This window comes from Callorhinus ursinus, unplaced genomic scaffold (assembly GCF_003265705.2).
Source record: "Callorhinus ursinus isolate GAN/ISIS: 27379988/994484 unplaced genomic scaffold, GSC_fseal_2.0 scaffold24, whole genome shotgun sequence".
NCBI classification, from domain to species: Eukaryota; Metazoa; Chordata; class Mammalia; order Carnivora; family Otariidae; genus Callorhinus; species Callorhinus ursinus.
Window position 1 is genome coordinate 7,417,651 of NW_027397086.1, and position 25,141 is coordinate 7,442,791.

A 25,141-nucleotide genomic window follows, 5' to 3' on the forward strand; every position below is an offset into this window, starting at 1 on the left:
GGTTCAGGGAGAACACTCACCCACTCAGTGAACGGTCGGTACTAAGGGCAGCCGTCTCTATTGCTTCCTTTGTGATTCCCCCAGGCTTAGAGGGAATGATATTGGGGTGTTCATGAAAGTGAGCCCCAAGGAGGACAGGAGGCAGGTAGCAGCAGGTTGGTGCTTGACTCAAATACGTTCATTTGCGTTGAGTAACTACTCTCTATCAGGGACTATTACGGTGACATGACCTTTCTGTATGGAGCCCCCAAAATGGCTTATAAAGGGAGGCAGAAGTCCTCAAGGGTAGGGTAGGGCAGAGCAGAGTCACTAAATGGGTAGTAGGAAGCCTCCGGTGGTGTTCCTGTGGGTATGAGAGGTCTCCTTAAAGATCTAAGGGGAGAGGAAGGGGTTTCCATCAAGGACCATGTTGGGGAAGTGGAAAGTGTGATAGAGAAGAGGGTCTGTGGCCCCTGAAGGAACTTACTGGAAGGTATGGCATTTAAAAAAGGGAAAACTTCTGTTTTCCCCGAGGCCTGAATGGGAGACATTATCTCAACGCCAAAACTACTAGGCGGGAGGACTCATAATGTTGGAATGGGTGAAGGTTTCTTCAGGTGAGCTCGGGGGCCTCTATAGGATGAGGGTATATTCACCACACTCTGTAGGTGGAGGTTTCAATGGGAGCACGATGGATGGAAGTCTTCGCGGGGCCTCGGGGAAACGGCGCGCCCAGCTCCGCGAGTCCCGAGGGCTGAGGAACGGCTCCCGCCCTCCGCCGCCTTCAGGCGGCCCCGCCTCCAGCGAGCGGACTACACTTCCCGGCAGCCCCCGCGGGTGGCGGCGGCGGCGCGGGCAGGAGGAGGTGGCGGTGTGAGAGGCGGAGGGGGCGGTGCGCGCCGGGTACGCGCGCCGGCGACCATGGCGTTCGCCGGGCTGGAGCGAGTACATTAACCCGGGGAGGCGGCGGCGGCGGCGACGAGGGAGCGAGCTTCGAGCGGGCGGGCCCAGCCTGAGGGAAGGGAGGAAGGGGCGGGGAGAGCGCCGGAGGGAGGCCGGTCGGCCGCGGGCGGGCGGGCAGCGCAGCGCCGAGCGGGGCCCGCGGGCCCATGAGGAGGCCCGGGGACCATGGGCTCCAGGATCAAGTGAGTGCGGCCGGGCGGAGCCGGGCCGGGCGCGGGGCGGCGAGGCCGGGAGAGGGCTGCAGGCCGCGGGCGGCGCGGGGGACTTGTTGCCGGGGCCTGAGGGGCGCCCCGCGTGCCGGCGTCACGCGGGGAGGGGGACGGTTGCCATGGCGATCCAGGGAGGCGCGGGGGCGGGGTGCGCGCGGGGTGGAAGGGCTCCAGTGGTCAGGTGTCCCCTCCTTACCTGAGGGCGGGAGTCACAGAGATTACAAGGTGGCCCCCCTCCCGGGGGTAATAGAACCTCTGAAAATGCTCATACAACTGTTGGGGGGAGGGCGAGAAATCTCCGGAAGCAACTCCCCAAATGGGTGTGTTTGGGGCGCCCCTGAGAGTTGGGCAGGTCCTGAGAGGTCTGCTTACGGCCTGCGGTCCCCACATAAAGTCGCCCGAGGTCCTCGGTGGGGCCACTCATGGATTTAAGGTCTGGATGGCCTGAGGAGGAAGGCCCTTTTCCCTTTCCTCTTCTACCTCTTATCTGTGAAAGTCTCCACACAGCAAGGGCCAAAGGCTATGAGGAGAGATGCCTCTGTGTCGTAATTGAGCACCTGATCTTGATAGTGGTTGGAAAGGCTTTGTAATCCAATCTGGCAAATTCCCTCATTCATTCACCTGGGGGTCCTCAGTGGGGGATTAGTTTTCTGGGGATATTGTTGATACATCAAACTTCAGAACCCATTGAAACATTGTTGCCTTGCTTCTAGACCTAGAAGTTGACTTTGGAAAGTGCAACTTTTATGCAGTCCAATTTGGGTGTGTTGCTTTAGACTCTATCTCCCCTCCCCGTCAGGTCCTTTTTCGGCCTCTCCCTTCCTCAGCTCCAGAACATGAGATGCCTTATCTCTAATCACTAACAAATGTTCACTTTTCTCTATGAGTAATAGAATTGTTTAAGGGCACTTAAATAAAGTTGACAGCATAGGCTTTTCCCTAAACGGCTTTCATAGGACACTTTATTATTTTTTTCTCGTGACAAAGCTTTTTCATGTAAAGTTCAAACAACAACAGCAAGAGCACCATAGGACACTTTAAACCTGCTTACAAGAAAGTCTGTGGAATGTGTTTATTTCAGCACTTTGAGAATAATGCTTGGGAAGTTTGAAAGGGGAAGGGCCTTGAGGACGAACTCTAATAATTATTCGGATGTTGTCTCTCATGTCCAGTCGATGTCCATGCAGCGTGACCCTTGCCCATCCTTGTAGTCCGCTTAGGCTTCCCATTCACTAAGTGTCTCATGTGCTGCAGCAGCCCTGAGACATCCGCTGAATGAAGCTAGAAAAGTTTGCTTATGATGATGAAAATGGAACAGTCGGATGAGCACACTGTTCATTCTTGATTCTGTGGAAACAAGGGGAGAAAGAAGTGTGCTCCAAACAACAGTTTAAGAGGCTTGGGAGGTAAAAAGACGTAGTTTGTAAAGCATTGGGATTAAGGAGGTACTCCAAGTTTAGCTCTTGTTTGCAAGAAAGAGTTGTAAACTTGAATTTCAATAGCACTTAGAAACACTTTCCAAAAGCCACCTTACAGTCGCAGAGTATGCTTGTGAGGATGCTTACCTTTGTTATAAAGAAGTTCAGAAACTTGCCTGATATGAAGCTGTCAGTGTCAGAACCAGCATGAAAAGCCAGCCAGTGGAAGGTCAGATGACTAGACATCAGGTCTCTCTATTGCTCTTGAAGGTTGCAGGTTAACATACATTTCTCAAGTGTGTTTTGTGGAACCCATTACTGTTATAGCTGAGCACTTGGGTGAAGGAACATACTAAGGTGTGAAATTAGCCTAAAGAATAGCTTTTTTTGATCTTGAAACTAGACTGAGATAAAAGCTTAGGCTTGGGAAATCTGTTGCTTTATTTGCGGTGAGACAAAGAGAATATGAAGAGAAGTTATGAAAAATAGTTGTGATTTATGGTGACTATTGACTAAGCAACTTCTGTCTGCAGCTAGATATGGGGATGGACAGGTGGTTAGGGACCGTCTATATAGATGCTGCCCTAGTCTTTGGAGGAAATAGAGCTTTGGTCACTGTTTTACCCTGACAGGAAAGAACAGAATTAGCTCAAGGTATTGAGCTGCCTGAGCTGAAATCTAAGTGTGCAGGTTCTGTTGTGTAGGGACAGTTGTGTGTGTGTGTGTGTGTGTGTGCGTGCGCGCGTTGGGGTGGGGGTGGAACACAGCACTCCGGGGCCCCTCAACAGGAGAGCACTGTGGCTGCCAGTGTTTCCTCTTGTCTCTGATGCTGTGTGGCCCAGTCAGGCTGATGATGTGGAATCAGATCTGGTTCAGATTCCAGCTCTTTTGTCTACTGACTATGGAACTTCACACAAACTACCTCTTTCACCCTCAGTTTCCCTAAGGGTATAATGGGGAAGACTATATGTTGCAGAGTCATAATGAGCAATAAATGCTGTATCAACATGATTGCTGGCCCTGTATTAAAAATTCAGCAATTGTTCTCTTTTATACCTTCTCTATCAAACTAAGAAAACCCGTATATTTTATGCCAGAAGTGTCAGAAATGGTATGTTTTAAGAAATGAAGAAAGTTTTGATCAAGGAATTAGACTGTTGATGTGAAGAGCAGGACTTAACGTTCTCTTATTAAAAAATAAAAGTTGATTAAAACAATACTGTGTAATTGTACAGCTGGTGTCTGTTGTATGATTAGTAGTAAAGCAGGTGCGTTGCTAGGCACAGGTGTTGAGATTTAGTGCTTGATCACACTTCAAGCTAAGGCTGGTTGAGCACAGTCTCTGTGTCAGGCATGATGGTATTGCTTTATGTGAACCATTTCACCAAATCCCTACAACTGTCCAATGATGTAGGCACTACTAACATTTTTCATGTGAGAGAATGGGAGTTTTTGCCTAAGATTAGATGCTGTCCCCGGGAAGCCTGCCCTGATGCTAATTCTGCACCCTCAGCCCCCTCCCCAGCCTCGGCCAGCTGCCCTCATCTATGCAACCACCCCCCCCACCAGCCTAGGCCGGGTGCCCCTCATCTGTGCATCTTCTCTTCACCGTAAAGCAGGTGCCCTATTTTTATTTTTTTAAAGATTTTATTTATTTATTTGAGAGAGAGAATGAGAGAGAGCATGAGAGGGAAGAGGGTCAGAGGGAGAGGCAGACTCCCTGCCGAGCAGGGAGCCCGATGCGGGACTCGATCCCGGGACTTCAGGATTATGACCTGAGCCGAAGGCAGTCGCTTAACCAACTGAGCCACCCAGGCGTCCCAAGCAGGTGCCCTTTATCTGTGCACTCCTCGCCAGCCCAGGCCAGGTGCCCCTCATGAGTGTCTGTGGCCCCTTGTGTTTAACACTGTTCTAGCACCAAATTCAGTGCCTTGACTGTCTTCCATATTAAACGGGAGATAAACTTCTTGAGAGCAGAACTGTCTTATTTGTCCTTGAGTTCCCTTTGTCAGACCTGGTACCTGACATACAAAGTTGTTAGGAAGAATTTATGGACTGATTGAAGGTAGGATTAATGATTTATGGTAGGATCTGAATTAAGATCCTGACTAAGGCTCCAAGGTGAGTGTACATAGAGTTAAAAGAACAATTTGCTACCTGAACTCTTGAGGATAAAGAGTTTTTATGTTTTTAAGTTAATTGCCCTGGTCTATGCAGAGAATTACTTTTTTTCTAAAGAGTGTTTTTTTTTTTTTAATTCATGTTTATCTAAATGAACATTGTCTAGCTTCAAACCAAACATCTACTTGGCCAGGGAAAGAAAAGGTCACCAGTATGCAGGTAGCACCCTGGAAAGCTCCTGAACTTTAAATCTGAGCAGACCTTTATCTAGAGGGATAAAAGGAGCAGTGGAAACTGGCAATCTTTGACAGGTAGGTTTAAATCTTATTTAGTATTTGAGTGATCCCAGTGGACTAGAATGTGGTTAATATGAAGCAATTTAACTGATAATGTAGACATACAGCAGGAAACTGTGTGGCAGTTTAATATTGCTTGTGGTGACATCCTAGAAATTGTTTCCAGGCACCAAGGGCAGGAAGTGGATTGCAAGTAATCGAAGGAAGTAGTCCAAGTGAGTTTGAGGAAACTTGACATTTATGGATGCAGAGAAAAGCATACTCTAAGATTTGAAGGTGTAGGGACAGGACAGGGCAGCTCATTTGGCCCTGTGGTGGTATTTATTCTGCATTAGCCAGCATACCTGTCTTCTGTCCCTGTCAGACTGTGACCTCTTCGAGGTTTGTGACCAAGAAGGGTATCCATTTATTCATTCACTCACTCACTATAGAACTAAGGGTGTGAAGCACATATTGAGCACTCAAAATGTTAGTCATTATTGGTATTGTCTTGATTAGTAGTACTGTATCATGTGCCTGGTAGTGGGCTAAGTGCTAGGGACACAAAAATCAAAAGGTTTTAATTCATTTTAAGGTTTTCCAAGGTAGTGAGACAAATGCAAAACAAAACAAACTCCCTTCAGGCTCCCTCCCCACCAAAAAAGCCCCAGTATGATACACTCCGGTCAGTGCTATGGTCGAGATGGAGCTAGTCCCGACTAGGTAAGGAAATGGAGAGACTTTTCTCAGGACAGCTCAAGGAAGGAAAGCAGCCTTCATCACGAAGGTGTTTTAGCTGAGACAGGAGAGATAAGTAAAGGTGTGCAAAGGGCAAGAGTGGTAGCAGAGGGGAGCAGGGATGATGGTGGTGGTAGTCTCAGTAGAGGGAGCAGCGGTAACTGTGAAGATGTGGCATATTAGAGAAATAAAAAATGTTAATTACCATTTTTAGGCACATGCCAGGAATTGTTAGATTTTGAGAATTATGCTGAATAATACATATTTATTCCTACTCTCATGGAGCTTAGAGTCTGGTGGACCCAACAGGTTAAAAATAACAGATCAATTCCCATAAAGCCATGTGGATGTGCTGGAAAGGAAACGAGATGCTGAGGGAGAATGCAGGGGGTGGCTGTCCTTTTTAGAGCAGTGAGGGAGGGTTTACTGTAGAGCTGACATGTGAGCTGAGACTTCAAGCATGAGAAATCATTAGTCCTGTAAAGGCACTGGGCAAGACTTTTCATCCCAGGTGGAGTTGAGCGTATACAAAGGCCTCGAGGCAAGAAAACCCTAGATGCATTTCAGGAACTGCTAGAAGGCCAGAGGTTTGGGTAGTGACTGATGGGACAGCCTTGAGGTAAGGTCAGAGATACAGCCTGGGGGCTGAAGAGGGCCTTGTAGGCCATGGCAGTCAGAAGACAACTTAAGATGTAATTAACACACTATAAAATTTATTTTTAAAAATGTACAAATGATTTTTAGCATACTCAGAGAAGTGTGATCAATCACTACTATGCAATTTAAAGAACATTTCATCACCCCAGAAAGTAACCTTGTGCCCATTAGCATTCACTTCCCATTCCCCCCAAACCCTCTCAGCCCTGAGCAATCACTAATCTACTTATATTTGCTGTAAATGTATTCTAGACATTTCACATAGATGAAATCATACAATATATAATCCTTTGTCTTTCACTTAACATTATGGTCCCAAAGTTTATTCATATTATAGCATATAAATATTTCATTACTTCTTAATTGCTGAATAATATTTCATGTATAGATAAACCACACTTTATTCATCTGTTCATCAGTTGTTAGGTATTTGGGTTGTTTCCACTTTTTCACTGTTATGAATAATGTTGCTGTGAACATTTTGTGTGGACATATGTTTTCCATTTCTCTTGGGTATATACCTAGGAGTGGAATTGCTGGATCATATGGTAATTCTGTTTAAGAAACCGTTAAACTATTTTCCAAAGCAATTGTACCACTTTGTGTAAAGTGGTATCTCATTGTGGTTTTGATTTGGCCCAAATGAGTCATGTAGAAAACAAAAGATCAGAGTAGACAGAGAGGTTTCTCAGAAGAGGTTGAAACTTGAACTGAAAGAAAGGTGAGACTTGATTAAGGGAGGAGGCATTCCCAGAGGGAGAACAGTGGAAGTTTTATGACTTGGGAGTGGAATAACCCCTTCTCATTGTTTTCTGGTACAGAGAAGCAGCTTTGGCTTCTGAGGGTAGCTCTGCTTCAGTCTTGTTTTTGGACTCATTCTAGGATCCCATTACCAAAATGCACCACAGACTTGCTTCTTTTGTGAGGCCTGTTGTGTAGCAGAGCTGACCTGTCTCCCTACTGTGGGCTGAGACCAGAAGTTGAAATGTGATGTCCTTCATCCGGGGCTTCCCCCCCTCGCCCCCCAACTACTACCTCTTCTCTTTCCTCTCACCACACAGTGCTTCCCTGCCAGTCCCCATGGAAGACCATACAAAGACTTGGGGAGGTGGAATGAGAGTTTTGTTGGAGACTGAGCTCCCCATTATTAGTGCCCAAAGTCAGTCACTTGAATTTTCATGACTTTTCTGGACAGTGTATTGGTGCAACTCCATCATTCTAATCCTAGCCATTGCAGTCGTGGAGGGCTTTGCCCAGCACCTAGGAAGTTGAAACAGGGAAGGTAAAACCTGGAGTGTTGTCGTAGAAAAATGTGTCTCAGGCTGTTACATCTGTGTGTAAGCTCCTAGCTGGAATTCTCATTGTGGGTTGCAAAGGTTCAGCCTTTTTCCTGGCCCTAGAGGGAACTCATCTCTGGATTTACAACATCCTTTTTGCTTAAAAGGATTTTGTTGGGAAATGGAAAGATAAACAAGGAAGAAAAATAAACCAAAGAAAACAAAAGCAAAGTTGGTCTTTTTGACTTTTATTGGAATCCATACCCATTCTCTCCAAGTATTTAGGACTTGAAAAGGAGCCATATAAAGGAAGTAACAAAAGGTATGTTCAAAATATTTGACTTCCTGTAGAAAAGCTAGGTTGTATTGCCAAAGTTCATTTGTAAATTGGTTATGGTATTTAGAATGTATTTTTTTCTTAGAGATACTGTTAATGTATAAATCTGTGGCTGTCAAAGATAAAGACTTTGTAGGCAGAGGGAACTATGTAAAAGTAATGGCAGAAATACAGAACATGTGGGTGCCTGGGTGGCTCAGTTGGTTAAGCGACTGCCTTCGGCTCGGGTCATGATCCTGGAGTCCCGGGATCGAGTCCCGCATCAGGCTCCCTGCTCCGCAGGGAGTCTGCTTCTCCCTCTGACCTTCCTCCTTCTCATGCTCTCTTTCTACCATTCTCTCTCTCTCTCAATAAATAAATAAAAATCTTTAAAAAAAATACAGGACATGTGAATAAGGGCTAGAGGAGATGGAGTTGAAAAAGTAAGCTTAGCCACTGGAACATGATGCCACTGAAAGAGTTGAGCTGGGAATGTAACATGATCAGATTTGGGTTTTTAGGAAGATTACTCCAGCAGCAGCAGTATAGAACTGTGATATCTCTGGTCTGTACAAGATGATCCACTGGGGTGTGTAAAAAATGTTAGAACTTATATTCTTATATCAGTCTTCAAAATATCTGTTTTTGTGGTCTTGAATGTATATATTAGTATAGTAAGACATCCTCATAATTTAGAAATATATGTGTATCAGATGTATGTTCAGTATATGTGCTGCCAAAGCGAGCACTATCAGATGTATGTTCAAATTTTTTGAAAGGAAGGAGTGCATGGAAAAAAACTGGAGACCACTGGTTTATGGAACTGTGTTTATGCTGTAGAAGATCCAGGCCTGAAGTGAGGTTTTGGTTGTTGAAAGAAAGGGGATAGATTTAAGAGAGATTTTAGGTAGAATTGACAGGACTTGGTGACAAGTTACATGTAAGAGGCAAGAGAAGAATCAAAGATGACTTGTCGAGGTTAGCGAAGTTACATTATAAATGAGTGTTTGGAAGGTGAGGGCCAGTTATGTAATGTGTTTGCTTTTCTGAGGGAAAGTGGAAAGTTCTAATTGGGAGAAGGCGTTGTAGTCTGCAGTGAGAAAGGAGGAGATCTTTAAGGGCTCCATAGTGAATGTGTATACTTCATTCCATGAGGAAGACTTAAAGTGGGCTGAGCCAAGTTGCTGAAGGGAAATCCGTCCATGTTCGATTTAGAGAGGGAAAAAATAAACTTTCTAACCCGCTCGAGCCACAGGAAAGGTTTCAGGGATGTTTCATTGATCTCACCTAGTCTGTTTGAATAAATAGGAGGAAGGAAACCAGTGAAGAGAAAGATGCTGGTTGACTCCAAGCAAACAGTTCTTGTGCTGCAGGGTGTGAGAGGAGCTGGGGGATGTGGGCCTCAGAGTCCCCATCTAAGTTATAGTCAGTGACACATGCAGTCCCCATCTGAGTCCCAAGTTTCTCAGCCTCAGTTTCCTTTTTTTTTTTATTTGTAGAAGGAAGCTAATAAATTCACCTGTAGGATTATTGTGAGGATTAGAAGCGATCTTATATCTCACCTTCGGCAGAGAAATGATTGTTGAGTAAATGGCAGCTATCGTTAATATTGCTAGGAGAGGATGGGTACACTTGTCTGAACCCCCTGGAGTTAACGTCACAGCAGATGTTCCATTTTATAGGTTTTTTTGTTTTTTTTTTAAAGCCATAGAGAAAGTATTTGCTTCCTCTCTGTGAGTATGTTAGGAATGATGTGTTGTATAATTTATGAATTTCTTTGAAGGACTGTGATCCTCATATATGCAAAGCACTATTCCTTTTGCTGGTTGGGAGAAAAGAAGCTTAAAGTCCACTTAGATAAGATGAGCATGTGAATCACTAGAACAATAATATTTAACATTTGTTGCCTCTCTCAAACAATATTTGAAAATTTTATTCAGTTCTACATAAGATTTACACCATTTATATTTATCTTTGTTTAGCTGATAGTACTGTTCACTTCTGGTCTCTTTTCTTTTTTTCTTTTTTTTAAAGATTTTATTTATTTGAGAGAGAGAATGAGAGAGGGAGAGGGAATCTGAAGCTGACTCCCACACTGAGCACAGAGCCCGATGTGGGGCTTGATCCCACAACCCTGAGATCATGACCTGGGCTGAAACCAAGAGTCGGACACTCAACTGACTGAGCCACCCAGGCATCCCCACTTCTAGTCTTTTTAATCTAACTTTCTTTTTCCCTGGGTGCTTAAAATTCTTGTTCTTAAAACTTTTTTAAGGGAAATTTTAAACATCTACAGAAGCAGAGAGAATAGTACAGTGAACCCTCAAATGGCCATTACTGTTAAAACACTTATTAATGTATGGCTTATTTAGTTCCATTTATAGATAACTGACTATAACTCCTCCTGTCCTCCAGACCTGGATTATTTTGAAGCGAATCCCGACTGTCCTATCTCATTGTTTTGTTTGTTTGTTTTGTTTTTGTTTTGTTTTTAGAGAGAGGGAGAGGGAGAATCTTAAACATTGCAGAGCCCGACGTGGGGCTCCATCACGTGACCCTGAGATCATGTCCTGAGCTGAAACTGAGTCGGTTGCTCAACTGACTACACCACCCAGGAGTCCCTGTCCTATCTTATTCTTAAATATTTCCATATGTGTCTCTAAAAGATAGACCTTCTTTTTAAAAAACACAACAATGACATCAAAAAAAAAATTCCTTTGTATCATCAAGTATCTAGTCGATGTTCAAAGTTTTCTAGTTATACGTATTTTTAGTGTTGATTTGTTTAAATCGAGTAAGGTCATACTTTGCAGTTGGTTGATAAGTATCTTGTCTTTTTTCCCCTTTGCAGTGTATTTATTGAAGATGCGTGTTGTTCTCTGTAGTTTACGTTGCATCCTGTTTCATGTGTCCTCACCCCTTTATTTCCTACAAATTGGTAGTTCGGTTTAGTTACTTGATCCGATTTAAGCTCATTTCCTTGGCAAGAACACTTAAAATGTGGTGACCGGTACTTGCATCAGGAGGCACGTTATGGGGGCGCTCGGGTGGCTCAGCGGCTTAAGCGTCTGCCTTCGGCTCAGGTCGTGATCCCGGGGTCCCGGGATCGAGCCCCGCCCCGGGCTCCCTGCCCCGCGGGACGCCTGCCCCTCCCTCCCCCGCTCCCCCTGCCCGTGGTCCCTCTCCCCCCTGTCTCTCTCCGTCAAATAACCAAATAAGATGGGGGGGGGGGAAAGGAGGCACATTATGTCTGATTATCTCTCTTTTTGGTCTGTTAATTTATTAGGGGCTGTAAAATGGTGATTTTTTTTGCATCTATCATTTCTTCATATTAGCTATAATACTTCTATATAGAAAAACTTCCCCCTATCCTCTGTTTGGTTGCCCTGAGGTACAGTTCATCTAGGGAAAGTGGGATAATTATTTTCAAACTGAGTTTGCTGGTGTTCCAAAGGTGACTGTTTTTTTTTCCCGCCAAGTGTCACTTAAACACATAGATTTAAACCTGTTTACTATATTTGAGTTACTGTAGTTCTCACTGATGTTTAATTTGTCCTATCTTTGTTTAGTGACAGCTTCTTCATGTTAGCTTCTAGAATCCTTGACAGGATCCAGGTAGCTTTTAATAGCTCCCCTGCCTTTTGGTAGGACAAGATGTTCTGAGCTTATCTTCTATTTTTCCTGCTCCAGACCTGTATTCCCCTGTTTCTCTAAGGAGTCTTGCTTCCTTTTGGTGGGAAATGGTATTAGAGATTATAGTTTGGGTTTTGGGACTCATTTTGTTTCGTTTTTTTGCTCTTAGGTCAGCCGTTATTCTAGGCTTTTCCGCAGGTCAGCACTAGGAAGTTAAGTGTGTGTGTGTGTGTGTGTGTATGTGTTAAACTGTTCATATTGATATTTCCAATTCAAGATTATAGCGTGTGTGTGTGTGTTAAACTGTTCATATTGATATTTCCAATTCAAGATTATAGCATTTTTGAGAACCGCAACTGCTGGAATCAAATGCAAAGTAACACAAAGCATGTTGGTATTAAAATAATTAACCGCCGATGAAGAAAGTTTTACAAAGGATCTTGACAAGATTTACTTTTTTACTTTTAAGTTAATCTCTCAAACTTTATTTTGTTGTTTCTTCATATAAAATTTTGGTCCTTTAAAAAAAAAAAGATTATGGCATTTTTATTTAACCTCATCACCCTTGTATCTGAATCTCCTATCGCTCATACCAAAAGTGCTGGTTTCCAGTGACACCAGCATAAGTACTTGTGCTTTATCCCACAACACCCACACAACTCAGCAGCAATACCAACAATAGGATTACTGAAAACAGGTAGGTTTTGTGGGTTTTTTTTGTTTTGTTTTTAGATTATATCCCACTAGGAAGGTCTAGTCAAGTTACTGTTTTAAAACCGTTAGAAATAGGTTTTTTTTTTCCTGTGGTTGTGTCACCAGCTCAATAATAGGGTTTTTTTTTTCCTTTTAATCTTTTTGGATTGCATTTTAAAAATAATTTTGTTTTGTAATCACATAAAATATTTATATGGTTTCAAAGCCAAATCTACAGTCTACAAAAGATGTATATAATATGCAAAAGAGGTATATTCAGAGAAGTTTAACTTCTATCCCTCTCTCATTACTCTGTTCCTTTCCTCCTCCATAGGTAATTTTTTTAAATGTGCATTTGTCATTTCATTAAAAAAAATAAAGGTAAATACGTATATATATTCACATTTTCTACTACCAGCCCCTCAGGTAAATGGTAGCATTCTCAATGCACTTTTCTCTCCTTCCCTTTTCTCATTTTATACCGTCTAAAGAGGTCACTTCTAGCAGCATCTAGGGATCATCCTCATTTCTCTATAAGGACGGCATAGTACTCCATTGGATGGATGGATTATGGGTTATTCAGCCAATCTTATACTGATGGCCACTTAGATTGCTTCCAGTGTTGTTATTACAAATGGTGCTGTAATAAATATTCTTATGCATGTGCCTTTCTGTATTTTTACCATTATACCATTGGGATAGATTTTTAGAAGTGGAATTGCTGGGTGAGAGAGTAAATTTATATGTAATTTTGTTAAATAGTGTCCGATTCCCCTCCACAGGGGTTGTGCCACATGTGAGAGTGCCTGTTTACCTTACAGCTTCACCAATGGAATGTGTTTGTGAAACTTTAAAAATTATTTTAATCCAAGTTATAATGCACATGGTAAAATAGTTTGTAAGTGCTCATGGTGGAGAGCATTGATTCTGTACTTTATCCCCCCAGAACCTGTATTAACAGTTTTACTTCTAGTTCTTCTGATGGTTAACCCATAACCCCTAGGTAAATGTCACTTAATTTAACCTTAGGCAGTATTTGTTGACTCCCTGAAGTGAAAGGTGATGAGTACCTTTATAGGAATTCTCTTTTCCTCTTCCAGGGTTTTATATATTTATATTATTTCTATTTTTTAAGAAAGATTTATTTGAGAGAGAGAACACAAGCAGGGAGGGGGGGGCAGAGGGTGAGGGAGAAGCCGGCTCCCCACTGAGCAGGGAGCCTGATTCGGGGCTCCATCCCAGGACCCTGGGATCATGACCTGAGCCGAAGGCAGACGCTTAACTGAGCCACCCAGGCACCCCTATTATTTCTAATTCCTATACTGGTTTTATTTTGACATTGTTACTTAACCCTTTTTATTCCATTAACTTTCAACTGTGTCTTTCTCATATTTCTCCACTCTCTAAAGGAAGGATACCTGTTGTTTCTAGTTTCTCTAGGCTGTACTTTTACTTTTATGTGGTTATTTTAGTTCTGATCCATGGTCAGAACCAAGTCTTTTATTTATCCTTTGGTTAAGTCTAAAAATTAAATGTTGTTATGAGTATTTAAATACTATTCAACGTAGGCCAGGTAGGGTACTGGAATAACCTTTTCTTTTTGGTGCATTGCCATCCCATTTGAAGGAGGACGTTCTTAACATTGGGGTCATATAAACTTTTTTTCTTATAATCCATCCAGAATTTAAAGTTATACTCTATATGCTAATATATAGATTAGTTTTGCATTTATTTGCACAAAAATACAGGGGGACACTCACCCTGTATAGATAGCAGCCCAGGGTGTCACAAGAGCCCTTCCATCGTCATGTAGGCAGACAGAAGCCTCTACTTTGCAGCCTTTGAGGGGCTGGGGCACTTTTGGGAGCATGAGCCTTGGCTTTGACTTTGATGTTGTTGGTAGCCTCAGACCAGCAGAGCCTGGTGCCCTGGCAGTGTTGTAATAAGCATGTCTCTCAAAAAAAAAGGGGGGGGCATGTCTCTCAAACTTGAGACTGATGCCTTTCAGGACCTTGAATTTGACAAAGGCCTCGATGGTCTTAATTTATTTTATTGGTCTGCATTTTCTTTAGATCCTTCTTGTGTTTCTTGACAAAGTTTAAAGTTCTTAGGAATTTAGATTCTACCTCCTTAACCTATCTTTATGATTAGGGCTTACTGATACCATTCTATGCCATTTTGGAACTGATTAAGTGTGGTGTGGTTCTTGGACTTGGCCTTGTCTGCATTGCTGCCTGCAGTTCAGAAAGTGCTTGAGACTGGAAAAGAAAGAGCTATGTCTGGATTTTGATTTTTAAAAATAGTCTCATTTTCCCCTTCTCCCTGAATTTCTAATCCGTATTCCCCTCTTGGATTGTTCACTTTATCATATCTTTAATTTTTTTCCAAACTTAAACTCATAATTGCAGTCTTAAGGCTTTTTTTCTTCTTGAGGGCTTCTTCCTACCTTTCTGTTCTGATCTGTGCAAAGTTAGCTACAGTGTTGTAATCCTGGAATGTCCCTTCACCATGCTCCTATTTCATTATTTCCTGGCCCATGTGTTATTTTGTTTCATTTGCCAGAGTACATATTCAGGTTGGTTCTTAGAGGGGACAACCACAGCAGTGGACTTGCAGAAAGGGTGCGTTTGAGTTTTTGCATGTCTGAAAAATGTCTACTTTCACACACCTGATTGATAATTTGTATGGTGCTAGAGTTCTAGGCTAAAAAAAATTGCCCCCAGAACTTTGAAGAAAGTTTCTTACTGTCTTTAGCTGGCTTCCTCTGACACTGCTTCAGAAGAGGAAGGGAATACTTTGCCCTCTTACTGCCAATTGGGGTATATGTGTAGGTTCCCTGTTCAGGCTTCCTTAACACCAGGGTGGGAAATTCTCTTTTACTAGGTGGTGGGTGGGAGTTCTGATTCTCTGAAGAGGCCTCCACTGATACCTTTCTGGCTGGGTAGAGTCGTGCCTTTTTTTTTTTTTTTAATTTATTTAGAGTGCATGCGTGCACACACGTGAGTGGAGGGGAGGGGCAGAGGGAGAGGGAGAGAGGGAATCTTCAAGCAGACTCCCTGCTGAGCACAGAGCCCAATGTGGGGCTTGATCCAGGACCTTGAGATCATGACCTGAGTTGAAATCAAGACTCAGCTGCCTAACTGACTGAGCCACCCAGATGCCCCTAGAGCAGTACCTTTTTTGCTGCTCTCACCATGGCTTCAGTTACTGCCACAGGAGAGTGGAAGTCTGGGTTCTCCACATTCTCCACTGAAACCACATCGAGGGGGTCCTCCTTACTGCTGGGGATGATGAAAGTCCCAGCCCTCTACTTGACTTTCTTTCATTACAGCCTGGCCAAGGTAGAAATTTGGTTTCTTCCCTGCTTGTCCTTTGCTGGCTTGAGTGGATGTGAGACCACACAGGTTTTTCTGTGGTGTTTGGCTGACTTTTGGTGGGTTTTTTTTCCCCTAAGTTTTTGACTTGTCAGGCTGTCCCTTTTCTGGCCCTTTGGCTGACTTTTGTTGGAGGTTTTTTTGGTCTGCATCAATTGGCATTTATGGGTTGCCAGCTTTAGTCATGAATGGAGGTTGAATTTTATCAAATGCCTTTTCTACATCTATTGAGATGATCATATGATTTTTCCCACTTGTTAATGTAAGTGACATTTATTTTCAAATGTTAAACTAACTTTGCATCCCTGGGATAAACCCATTTGGTCATGATATATTATCCTTTTTATACATATTGCTGAATTCAGTTTCCTGATACTTATTTTATGGTCACATCTATATTCATAGAAGATTTTGGCTGTAATTCTCCTTTCTTGTAATGTTCTTGTCAGATTTTGGTGTTAAGGTCATGCTGGCCTCATAAAAAGGAAGGAGGATTGTATTTAAAAAAAATACAGAAGTGGTGTGATTTTTAGTATAAAAAGTTATCAGTGATTGCAGCTTTTTGGATGAACATTGAATTTAGGAAAATTGTTTTACTCATAAGCAATGGGAATAGGGAAATGCTTGTCTGTGTCTCCCTATAATATGAGGGGATAGGTAACCCCTCCCTACATCCCCACCCCATTATATTCACATATTTATTTTACTTATTTTGGCTGAATAATCCCATGTCAAATTAAGGCCATCATGATGTTTTTATCTATTAGTGTTTTAGTGCATATCTCCTAAGAACAACCATATTCTATATATATGATGATACTTTTATCACCATCAAGAAATTTCACATTCATACAACATTATCTAATAATCCATATTTAAATTTTCCCAGTTGTTCCAGTAACGTCCCTTACAGCTGTTTGTTTTTGAGCCTGGGTCCAATTAGGGATCATATGTTGCATTTAGTTGTCATGTCTCTTGTTCTCTTTTATCTGGAATAGTTCTTCTGCCCCCCCCCCACATTTTGGCTCTGATACTGACTTTTTATTTATTTATTTTATTTTTAAAGATTTTATTTATTTGACAGAGAGAAACACAGTGAGAGAGGGAACACAAGCAGGGGGAGTGGGAGAGGGAGAAACAGGCTTCCCACTGAGCAGGGAGCCCGATGCGGGGCTCGATCCCAGGACCCTGGGATCATGACCTGAGCCAAAGGCAGACGCTTAATGACTGAGCCACCCAGGCGCCCCTGATACTGACTTTTTAAAGCATCTAGACCAGTTGTTTTATAGAATGTCCCACATTTAGAATTTGTCTAATTGTTTCCTCATGCTAAAGTTCATGTTTAAACATTTTGGCAACAATACCGTAGGTAATGTGTCTAATGCCATGTATTTTTATTCTCCTTGGAGTTATTTTTTCTTCCATCCTTTTTTTTTTTTTTTAAGGCTCTTATTTCTTGTCTTTCTTATCCTCTTGTAGCTTTCTGTTCCTGTTTTGTAAAAGTCATGTTTTTTTTTTCTGTTCTATTTAAGGATACCAGTTTCCTGAAACATATTTCTTAATCATTTTCAGAGATATATTCTTCTAAGAGATGATGTTCCCTTTCCTCCATTTGCAGTATTTTTAAAAGGTCTTTTATTTTCTGTATGCCCTTGAGCAAGGTGAGCTCTATCTAGATTTGTTTGCCATAAGCGGGGTGAATGGGTTACCGTGGGCACTGTTCTTTGTGCCGTAGGTGGCTGTCAGGTCCCCTTCTCAGAACTTGTATCTGAAGAACTGGTTCATATTCACTGTTCCAGTTGAATTCCTAGTCACTAGCAGGCATTTGTGCTACTGAGGTAAAAATTCATTCCCTCACTGCCTGATACTCTCTGATTCTGAACTAATAACCTATAGAAGAAACTAAAATTCCGAGTATACTCCATTAGAGTTGTTCTTGTCTCTGTTCTCACTGTACTTTTTGTGTATAATTATTATAACCAATATAACTCATTTTAAAAGTAATTTAAAAAAAAAGTAATTCAAGAGATTAAGTGGCTCTCCCTACCTATTAAAAGTGTGTGTGTGTATGATCCGTGAGTGTAACCAGGATTTAAGGGCGCAATGACTGAAGGTGGGTAGACCAATGGACCTATTGTAATAGAAGAGAGGTAATGAGGATTGATATTTGGATATTTCCTTTTGGTTTGCATCACAATGTCTTTTAAGAGTCCAGCTATCAGTGAGAGTTGTTAAGAAGTAGGTATCAGAAGATTAGAAAGTCTTCACAACTAGATGATGACTCTGTGTAGCCTGAGTGACAGAGAAAAAGGTGGAAGAGCTTAAAAAAAAATTTTTTTTTTCTGGGTATGATTTTTCATTGGTTTGATTTGGGTTCTATTGAGTGTGAGTTTACTATCCATGGGGAGCGCTCCAGTGACAGTTGAAATTTTGGACTTGAAGGTCATTGGAGAGGTGGGAGCTAAAGAGAGTTTGGGAGTCAATTACAGAGTGGTGAGTAGAGAGAACTAAAGACATTTCATGAACCCTAAGTAGGCAGATGGAGGGCAGGAAGGAAAGATGTTGGAGACCTCTCACCTCCTAAATCCAAACATCAAGTCCTGTTGATTCATGTATGTACCTCCTTCTCCACTGCTGTCCTCTTGGTCCGGGCCACCATGCTCTGAGCATAATGGCTGTAATTCCTCCCTACTGGGTTCTTTACCACTCTTGCTTCTCTCCAGTCCCATCTCTACAGTATCCAGAGTGAGTCTTCCAAAGGGCAGATCTGATCAGGTCAGTTCACTGTTCTTGTTCTTCCCGTGGTCTACAAACTTACTGTAAAAGCTTTGTTCACTATTAAACCTTGAGTGACTTGCACAGTATGAGGCACATAGTAGGTACTCAGCTAATACATAATGAATAATTAAATGAATGTTTAATACAGTGTAGAAGTTTGGTGTTGATTGGGTTTCATCTTAAAAGAGTATAATCAGTAAGTTGTCTTCATATATTTAACTCCACTATTTGTGATTGTTCCAAATAACTGATGATCCCCAAATCATGTGGCTTTGGCAGATCCCCTTTGGGATTATAAATACTTATATTTATTTTTCGGAGACTAATGTTTTTATGTTTTATTCCCGGAGTAAATGCTGATAATCAGAGAAAGTCCAGAATGTGCTGGTTTAACTGGAGGATGCAGCCTGGATGTGCCTCACTTGTGGTGACTACAATATAAAATCTTTTATTTTTATACCTATCACTGAAAGTTGTTTCTACTTATTCTCTTTGGTGCCAGAGGATGGGCAGTCACAGCCTGGAATTAAAAAGGAAGAAATTTATAGAGTGTTCTGATGGCCTACTTCTTGATTTTTTTCTCTGGCAAATTGGTGTCACCTTTCCCACCTTGGTCTGACTTCCTCATTGGAAAAGTTTCATATTGCATAGGAAAGAACAGTTTAGTAGGAATATGAGTTGCACATTATTAGCTCAGTGGTGCTAAAGCATGTTCAGGTGATAAAGTACCTAAAAGTCATGATATTGTGTGGAATACTCTGAAATATTTATATATTAAATGTCAAGCTACATTTCCCTCCCTAAATCAGATACTATTTTATATTATATTTTAGAATAGATGGAATAAAAGTGAGAAAGGTTTAAGAAAAACTTAAGGTGGGAAAACTTAGATTACATTATTTTTTCATGCAAATTGGGAAGTGGCCATTTTTGGCACTTCAGTCTAGTTCCTAAACCTGCAGTATTTTAAGTAGCATAGCTGGAGAACTATTAAATTAATATTAAATTAATATTCATGGGGGAGAGAAGAGGAACTAAAGTAAAAGGTGATGATATCAATGTTTTCAATTTGGGAGCATCAAAACGTCATGGACAAAAACTGATGAGTCAGGAGGGAGAACTGGTAGGGAGGTCAAGAAGAATGACTTTGGTTGACTGAAACTAATGATAGGGCCAAGGAGAAGAATGCAACAGGTAGTTAGAAGGTAGGCTTAATGCCTGTCACATAGTGAGGCCATCAGTAAATATTGGATGCCACTACTAGGAAGAGAGCATAGAGATTTGGAAATCATTGGCATGCATGAAGAAGATGAAGCTATGAGAGTTGTTTGCAGGCTGGATATAGCAAAGCACAATTCAAGATTTGAACTTAGAGGGAAAGAAGAGACCTAGGTAAGCAGTGTAGAATGCTGTGGGGATTCAGTAGAAATGGGAATCCAGAGAAGACGATTTGGTTTAACAGTGAGTTGTGCATGTCCTTTGAGAAAATGGTCTCAGTATAATATGCATTCATTCATTCATGCAAGGCAGCAATGTAGGTGTTCTCTTCAATATCTCCCATATTACCTGTCCCTTCAGTATTATGAAAAGCTGTCAAATTTACCTTCCTAAGTAGGACAAAAAAGTGAAACTATACAAGAGTGATGGATACATTAGACTTTATCAAAATGAAAATCTTTTGCTCATCCAAAGACACTCTAGGCACCTGACAAGTTACTGCATTCTGAAAACTCAATTTATAAACTCTTACAACTCAGTAAGACAATCTAATAAGGAAAAATGGGCAAAAGATTTGAATACTTTATCAAAGAAGATATACAGATGGCAAATAAGCTTATGAAAAGATGCTTAGCATCACTAGTCATTGGCAAAATGCAAATTAAAACTACCTTGAGAAAGCCCTGACATATCAGTAGAATGGCTAAAATTAAAGAGACTTACATTATGAAGTGTTAGTAAGAATGTGGAGCACCTGGCACCCTCATGCTTTGCTGATAGAGATGGGCCTTGGTGTTTGAAACCAACTTTATGGGGTCATTTTCCTGAGCTTCCCTCCTTCTGTTATCTTTCCAGTCCCCTGGGGCTCCCTGTTCTGGCCAGAAAACTGGGGCTTTATTTATCCCGTTCTGCTGTGTACTTCCCACGACTACATCTGTAGTCCAGACCTAGCAGTGGGAGGACACAGAGGAAAAGTAAGTAATTGGAATTTGCCCCATTCTCTTAGGGTTACCCTACTGGTTGGAAAGGAAGGTTCTTCACTTACTGCTTTAGGTATCTGTAGATCCTCCTGCTTTCCCGTTCCTTGAGCCTGAACTAGAGTGCTTTTCCTGGAACTCTGTCTATGCTGTTGTTGACTTCCAGTTTTTGTGCTGCTTTATGTCCATGCTGAGTGATACCAGAGGAAAGAAAATGGTAAATGTATGGTGTATCACTGATTTGGTGAAATTTTGAATTCTAGTCTTCTACCCCAATCTATCTACTATTGTTTACCTTTTTTGATTCCTCACATAGGTGCTCCATGAATTCTACCCTGGTTGTATAGATGTATTTTATAGCTGTGAGAGACAAGGTGGAGTATGCCTACTATATTTTACTTGGAACCAGAACTTCCGGATTTCTTTTTATTTATCCTGCTCTGCATTCATTGGACTCCTTGAATGTGTGAATATGTATCTGTTGTCAGTTTTGGAAAATTTTCAGCTCTTTTCATACCAAGGACTAAGTGAAGATGGGAATCCAAAAAGGTAAATAGAGCCTTAAAACCAGCTTGGGTTGTGCCCCATTCTCTTTACCTCTTCTGGTATATTGATTAGTCTTAGAATTTCTGGGTCTATTTTTGTCTTTTACTTTTTTATAATTTGTCTCTAAACACTGTTCTGTGTAATTTCTGTAAGTTCACTAATTCGCTTTGGTTTTATCTCTAATTCAGTCGGTTGTGACCTTTCTTTCTGCTCTTAGCCAATCATGGAGTTATTTTTTTTCTTATTTTGAGAAATACTTTGTTCTTTTTTCAGTTTTGCTTGATCATGTCATAGTTTTACTCTTTACTCATTTTTAATCCTTTTATTTCTTTTAAGTTTATTGAACATTCCATGTCCTGTCTCTCATAATTCCAATATCTGAAGTCTTCAAAAGTCTGATTCTGCCATCTTCTATTTCTGGGTCCTTATTTATGGGTTTTGTTTCCTGGAGGGTTCTAATTTTTGCCCACGAACTATTTCTTGGAACCGTGTGTGTGTGTGTGTGTGTGTGTGTGTGTGTGTGTAGGCCAAGGTTGAAGTGAATTTTTCTAGAGAAGATATACATATTTTTTGTTAGTGTTCTGTGGCACTTTCAGTTTGTGACCACTTCAACTTGCATTCCTGGGTTGAGGTTTTTGACCATTCAGTAGCAATCCCTTGTGAGGGCCAGCTGTGGTTGAACTTGCAGGAATATTGCCAAATTTTGAAAGTAATTATTTTCATTATAGTTCTGAGATGTGTATGTGTGTGGATGGATTTCTGTCTTGATCACATTTGTAGTCCCAGTTTAAATTATGAGGGAGGAGCGTATATTATACTTTCTATCTCAGGCTGGATGTTACTTTTGCCTTGTATTCCTTGAGCTCCATTTAATTGGGAGAATGAATCTTGCATTGGGCAATGTAAATGTCTTCAAGGGGAAAGCTAGTTTTTGTGTTTTGCTTTTTACCTTGTTGGGTTCCTAGCTTCATTCAGTTCTTCATTTGAATCTTCCTTATTTCCTTCCAAGCTCGTCAGTGTATTTATTTGAGAAGATAAAAACATTTATAATTGTTTTCAGTAGAGGATCAGAAGTATACTTAGCTTGTCATATTGCCAGAAATGGAATTCACAGCTGCAGTTTTTCCAAGTTTCAACCTGATTTAGTTACTATTCTTCAGACTTTACATGAACACTTACACCTCTGTATTTTTCCCCCATCCCCCACCCCTCTCCCCTCTAGAACCCTCAGTTTGTTTCTCAGAGTCCATAGTCTCTCATGGTTCATCTCCCCCTATGATTCCCCCCCTTCATTTTTCCCTTCCTACTATCTTCTTTTTTTTTTTAAACATATAATGTATTATTTGTTTCAGAGGTACAGGTCTGTGATTCAACAGTCCTACACAATTCACAGCGCTCAACCATAGCCCACACCTTCCCCAATGTCCATCATCCAGCCACCCCATCTCTCCTACCCCTCACCACTCCAGCAACCCTCAGTTTGTTTCCTGAGATTAAGACTTCCTCATATCAGTGAGACCATATGATACATGTCTTTCTTTGATTGACTTATTTCGCTTAGCATAATACCCTGTAGTTCCATCCACGTCGTTGCAAATGGCAAGATTTCGTGGTTTTTTTTTATGGCTGCATAATATTCCATTGTGTATATATACTTCATCTTCTTTATCCATTCATCTGTTGATGGACATCTTGGCTCTTTCCATAGTTTGGCTGTTGTGGACATTGCTGCTATAAACATTGGGGTGCATGTACCCCTTTGGATCACATTTGTATCTTTGGAGTAGATACCCAGTAGTGCAATTGCTGGGTTGTATGGTGGCTCTATTTTCAACTTTTTGAGGAACCTCCATACTGTTTTCCAGAGTGTCTGCACCAGCTTGCATTCCCACCAACAGTGTAGGAGGGTTCCCCTTTCTCTGCATCCTCGCCAACATCTGTCGTTTCCTGATTGGTTAATTTTAGCCATTCTGACTGGTGTGAACACCTCTGTATTTTTATCAGGCCGTTTCCCCTGCTTAAAATCTCCTGTACTCCCACCTAGCCAAATCCTGTTCATTCTGCAATGTTTACTTCAAGTTCTTCCTCTTCAAGGGAAGCATCAGAGTACCCTAGCTCAGTAGTTCCCAAATGTTTGGAATGTTTACACCAATAAAATTTTAAAAACAAGTTTTGTGGAACCACAAAGAAATGATTATCTCCCATCATCATTATTTTTGAGAAGAAACTACCTTTTTACAGCAAAGAGCAGGAAGAACATGTCAGATTAAGGACAGTTTTAAAAATTGAATTAAATACTTTTATATGGAAAACATTGCACTGTCCCTTGTTCTTCCCCTCATTTTGCTGTTGACTGTGAAGAGCCTCATTGTAGACTGTCCATCAGGTAATTAGACCCATGGCCTTTGGCCAGGATGAGGTCTTCAATTTGCAAGCCCACAGCATTTTGTTTGACCAATTATGCGGCACCTAGTCTTGTATTTCCTCATGGCAGCTCATGTTTGACTGTTTACCTTTACATTTTATTATGTTTTATCTCCTTGACTAGGTTGTAAGCCTTTATATGTATGTATTTAGATTACTCATAAATATGTGTTGAATGAGTTAAATTTAGATGCCTCTGATGATAGTTGAAACCTAAAAATATTTATAGAGCACACATTTGAGTATATCACAGCTTTGAATGTTGTTTATTTCTTGAGGAAAAAGAAGTTTTAATATGAATCATGAGTTTCTTATTCATCTCACTTCTCCTCAGGGAAATTATTCAATTAACAAACTTAACTGAGTGCTTGTTAAAAGCCAGGCCTTTTGTTAGAGGCTGAGAATACAAAGATAAAGTGAAACAAGGTTCCAGTCTAATGAGTAATACGTACATATAAGTAGAAAGCATGGAATACCTCCTGGGAAGCCTTATAGGAGAGCTTTGAAACAAGTCTTGTGACAATGTAGAGAGAGCAACTGAATTTTGTAAGGGAATCAGGCCTCTAGAGAGGAGGGGGCATTTGTTCATTTATTCATTGATTCAGCAAATATCTCCAGTGCCTACTATTTGCCAAGGACTGTTGTAGTTGCATCTTGAATGCATATGATGTTTGGTGATAGAGCACATTTTAGGAGGGAAATTGTGGTCAAGAATATAACCTTTTGAAGTCACAACAGACCTGGGTTTGAGTTCATACACTGCTGCTTACTAGATCTTTGTTCTTGGGGCAAGCTATTTAAGTTCTACAAGACTAGTAAGATCTGCAAACACTCCCTTACCTCACAGGATTGTCATGTGGATAAAATGAGGTGTGGTATATAACATGCTCAGCATAGTTCCCATACCCTCTGAATTAGCTCAATAAATGGTAAGTATACATACAAGGCACAGATGATTGAGGCTCGATGAGAAGGTCAGTGTGATTATAATGTGGGAGGTATGTGTTATGTGTTGGTAGCTGGTGGTGGCAGAAGCTGAAGGGTCTAGCTGAGGCTCAATTGCAAACAAACTTGCTTGCCATGCTAATTAGTATCTTTATTTCTGAATGCATTTGGGAGTCTTGGAGATACATGTTATATTTTTTGTCTATTTTCTAAACTGTGTTTTATCATGTAGAGCTTAGCATAGTAGTTAGGAGCATGGACTTCGGAACCAAGATGCCTGGGTTCCGGTCCCAGCTTCATTTCCTAAATGTGTGAGCTCACACAAGTAGTTGAACTGTCTGTACCTTAGTTTCTTCACTCATGAACTGGATAATAAACATACCTATCTTATATGTTTGTTTTATTTGCGTATATGCTTTTTGAGCCCCCCCCCCTTAAAGGTGTGGAACCCTGCGTCAGAGGAGCCTTGTTTAAAATTTAGACATAAAAGTAGGGGCGCCTGGGTGGCTCAGTTGTTAAGTGTCCGCCTTCGGCTCAGGTCATGATCCCAGGGTCCTGGGATCCAGCCCTGCATTGGGCTCCCTCCTCCGCAGCTCCCTC

General features: G+C 41.4%; 1 protein-coding gene across 7 annotated transcripts in view; it reads left to right on the forward strand.

The window, feature by feature from the left end:
- Positions 1-877: 877 nt before the first annotated feature.
- DENND1A (DENN domain containing 1A) overlaps positions 878-25,141 on the forward strand; it is a 497,276-nt gene continuing 473,012 nt past the window's right edge. For 6 of the 7 annotated variants that reach the window (XM_025888027.2, XM_025888028.2, XM_073905764.1 and 3 more), the window contains exon 1: positions 878-1,124. In XM_025888027.2, the coding sequence (XP_025743812.1) occupies positions 1,108-1,124 (17 nt within the window). In that variant the 5' untranslated portion in view covers positions 878-1,107. Of the gene's footprint in view, positions 1,125-21,018; positions 21,176-25,141 lie in introns of those variants that run through there. The other variant, XM_073905767.1, reaches the window with a different exon arrangement.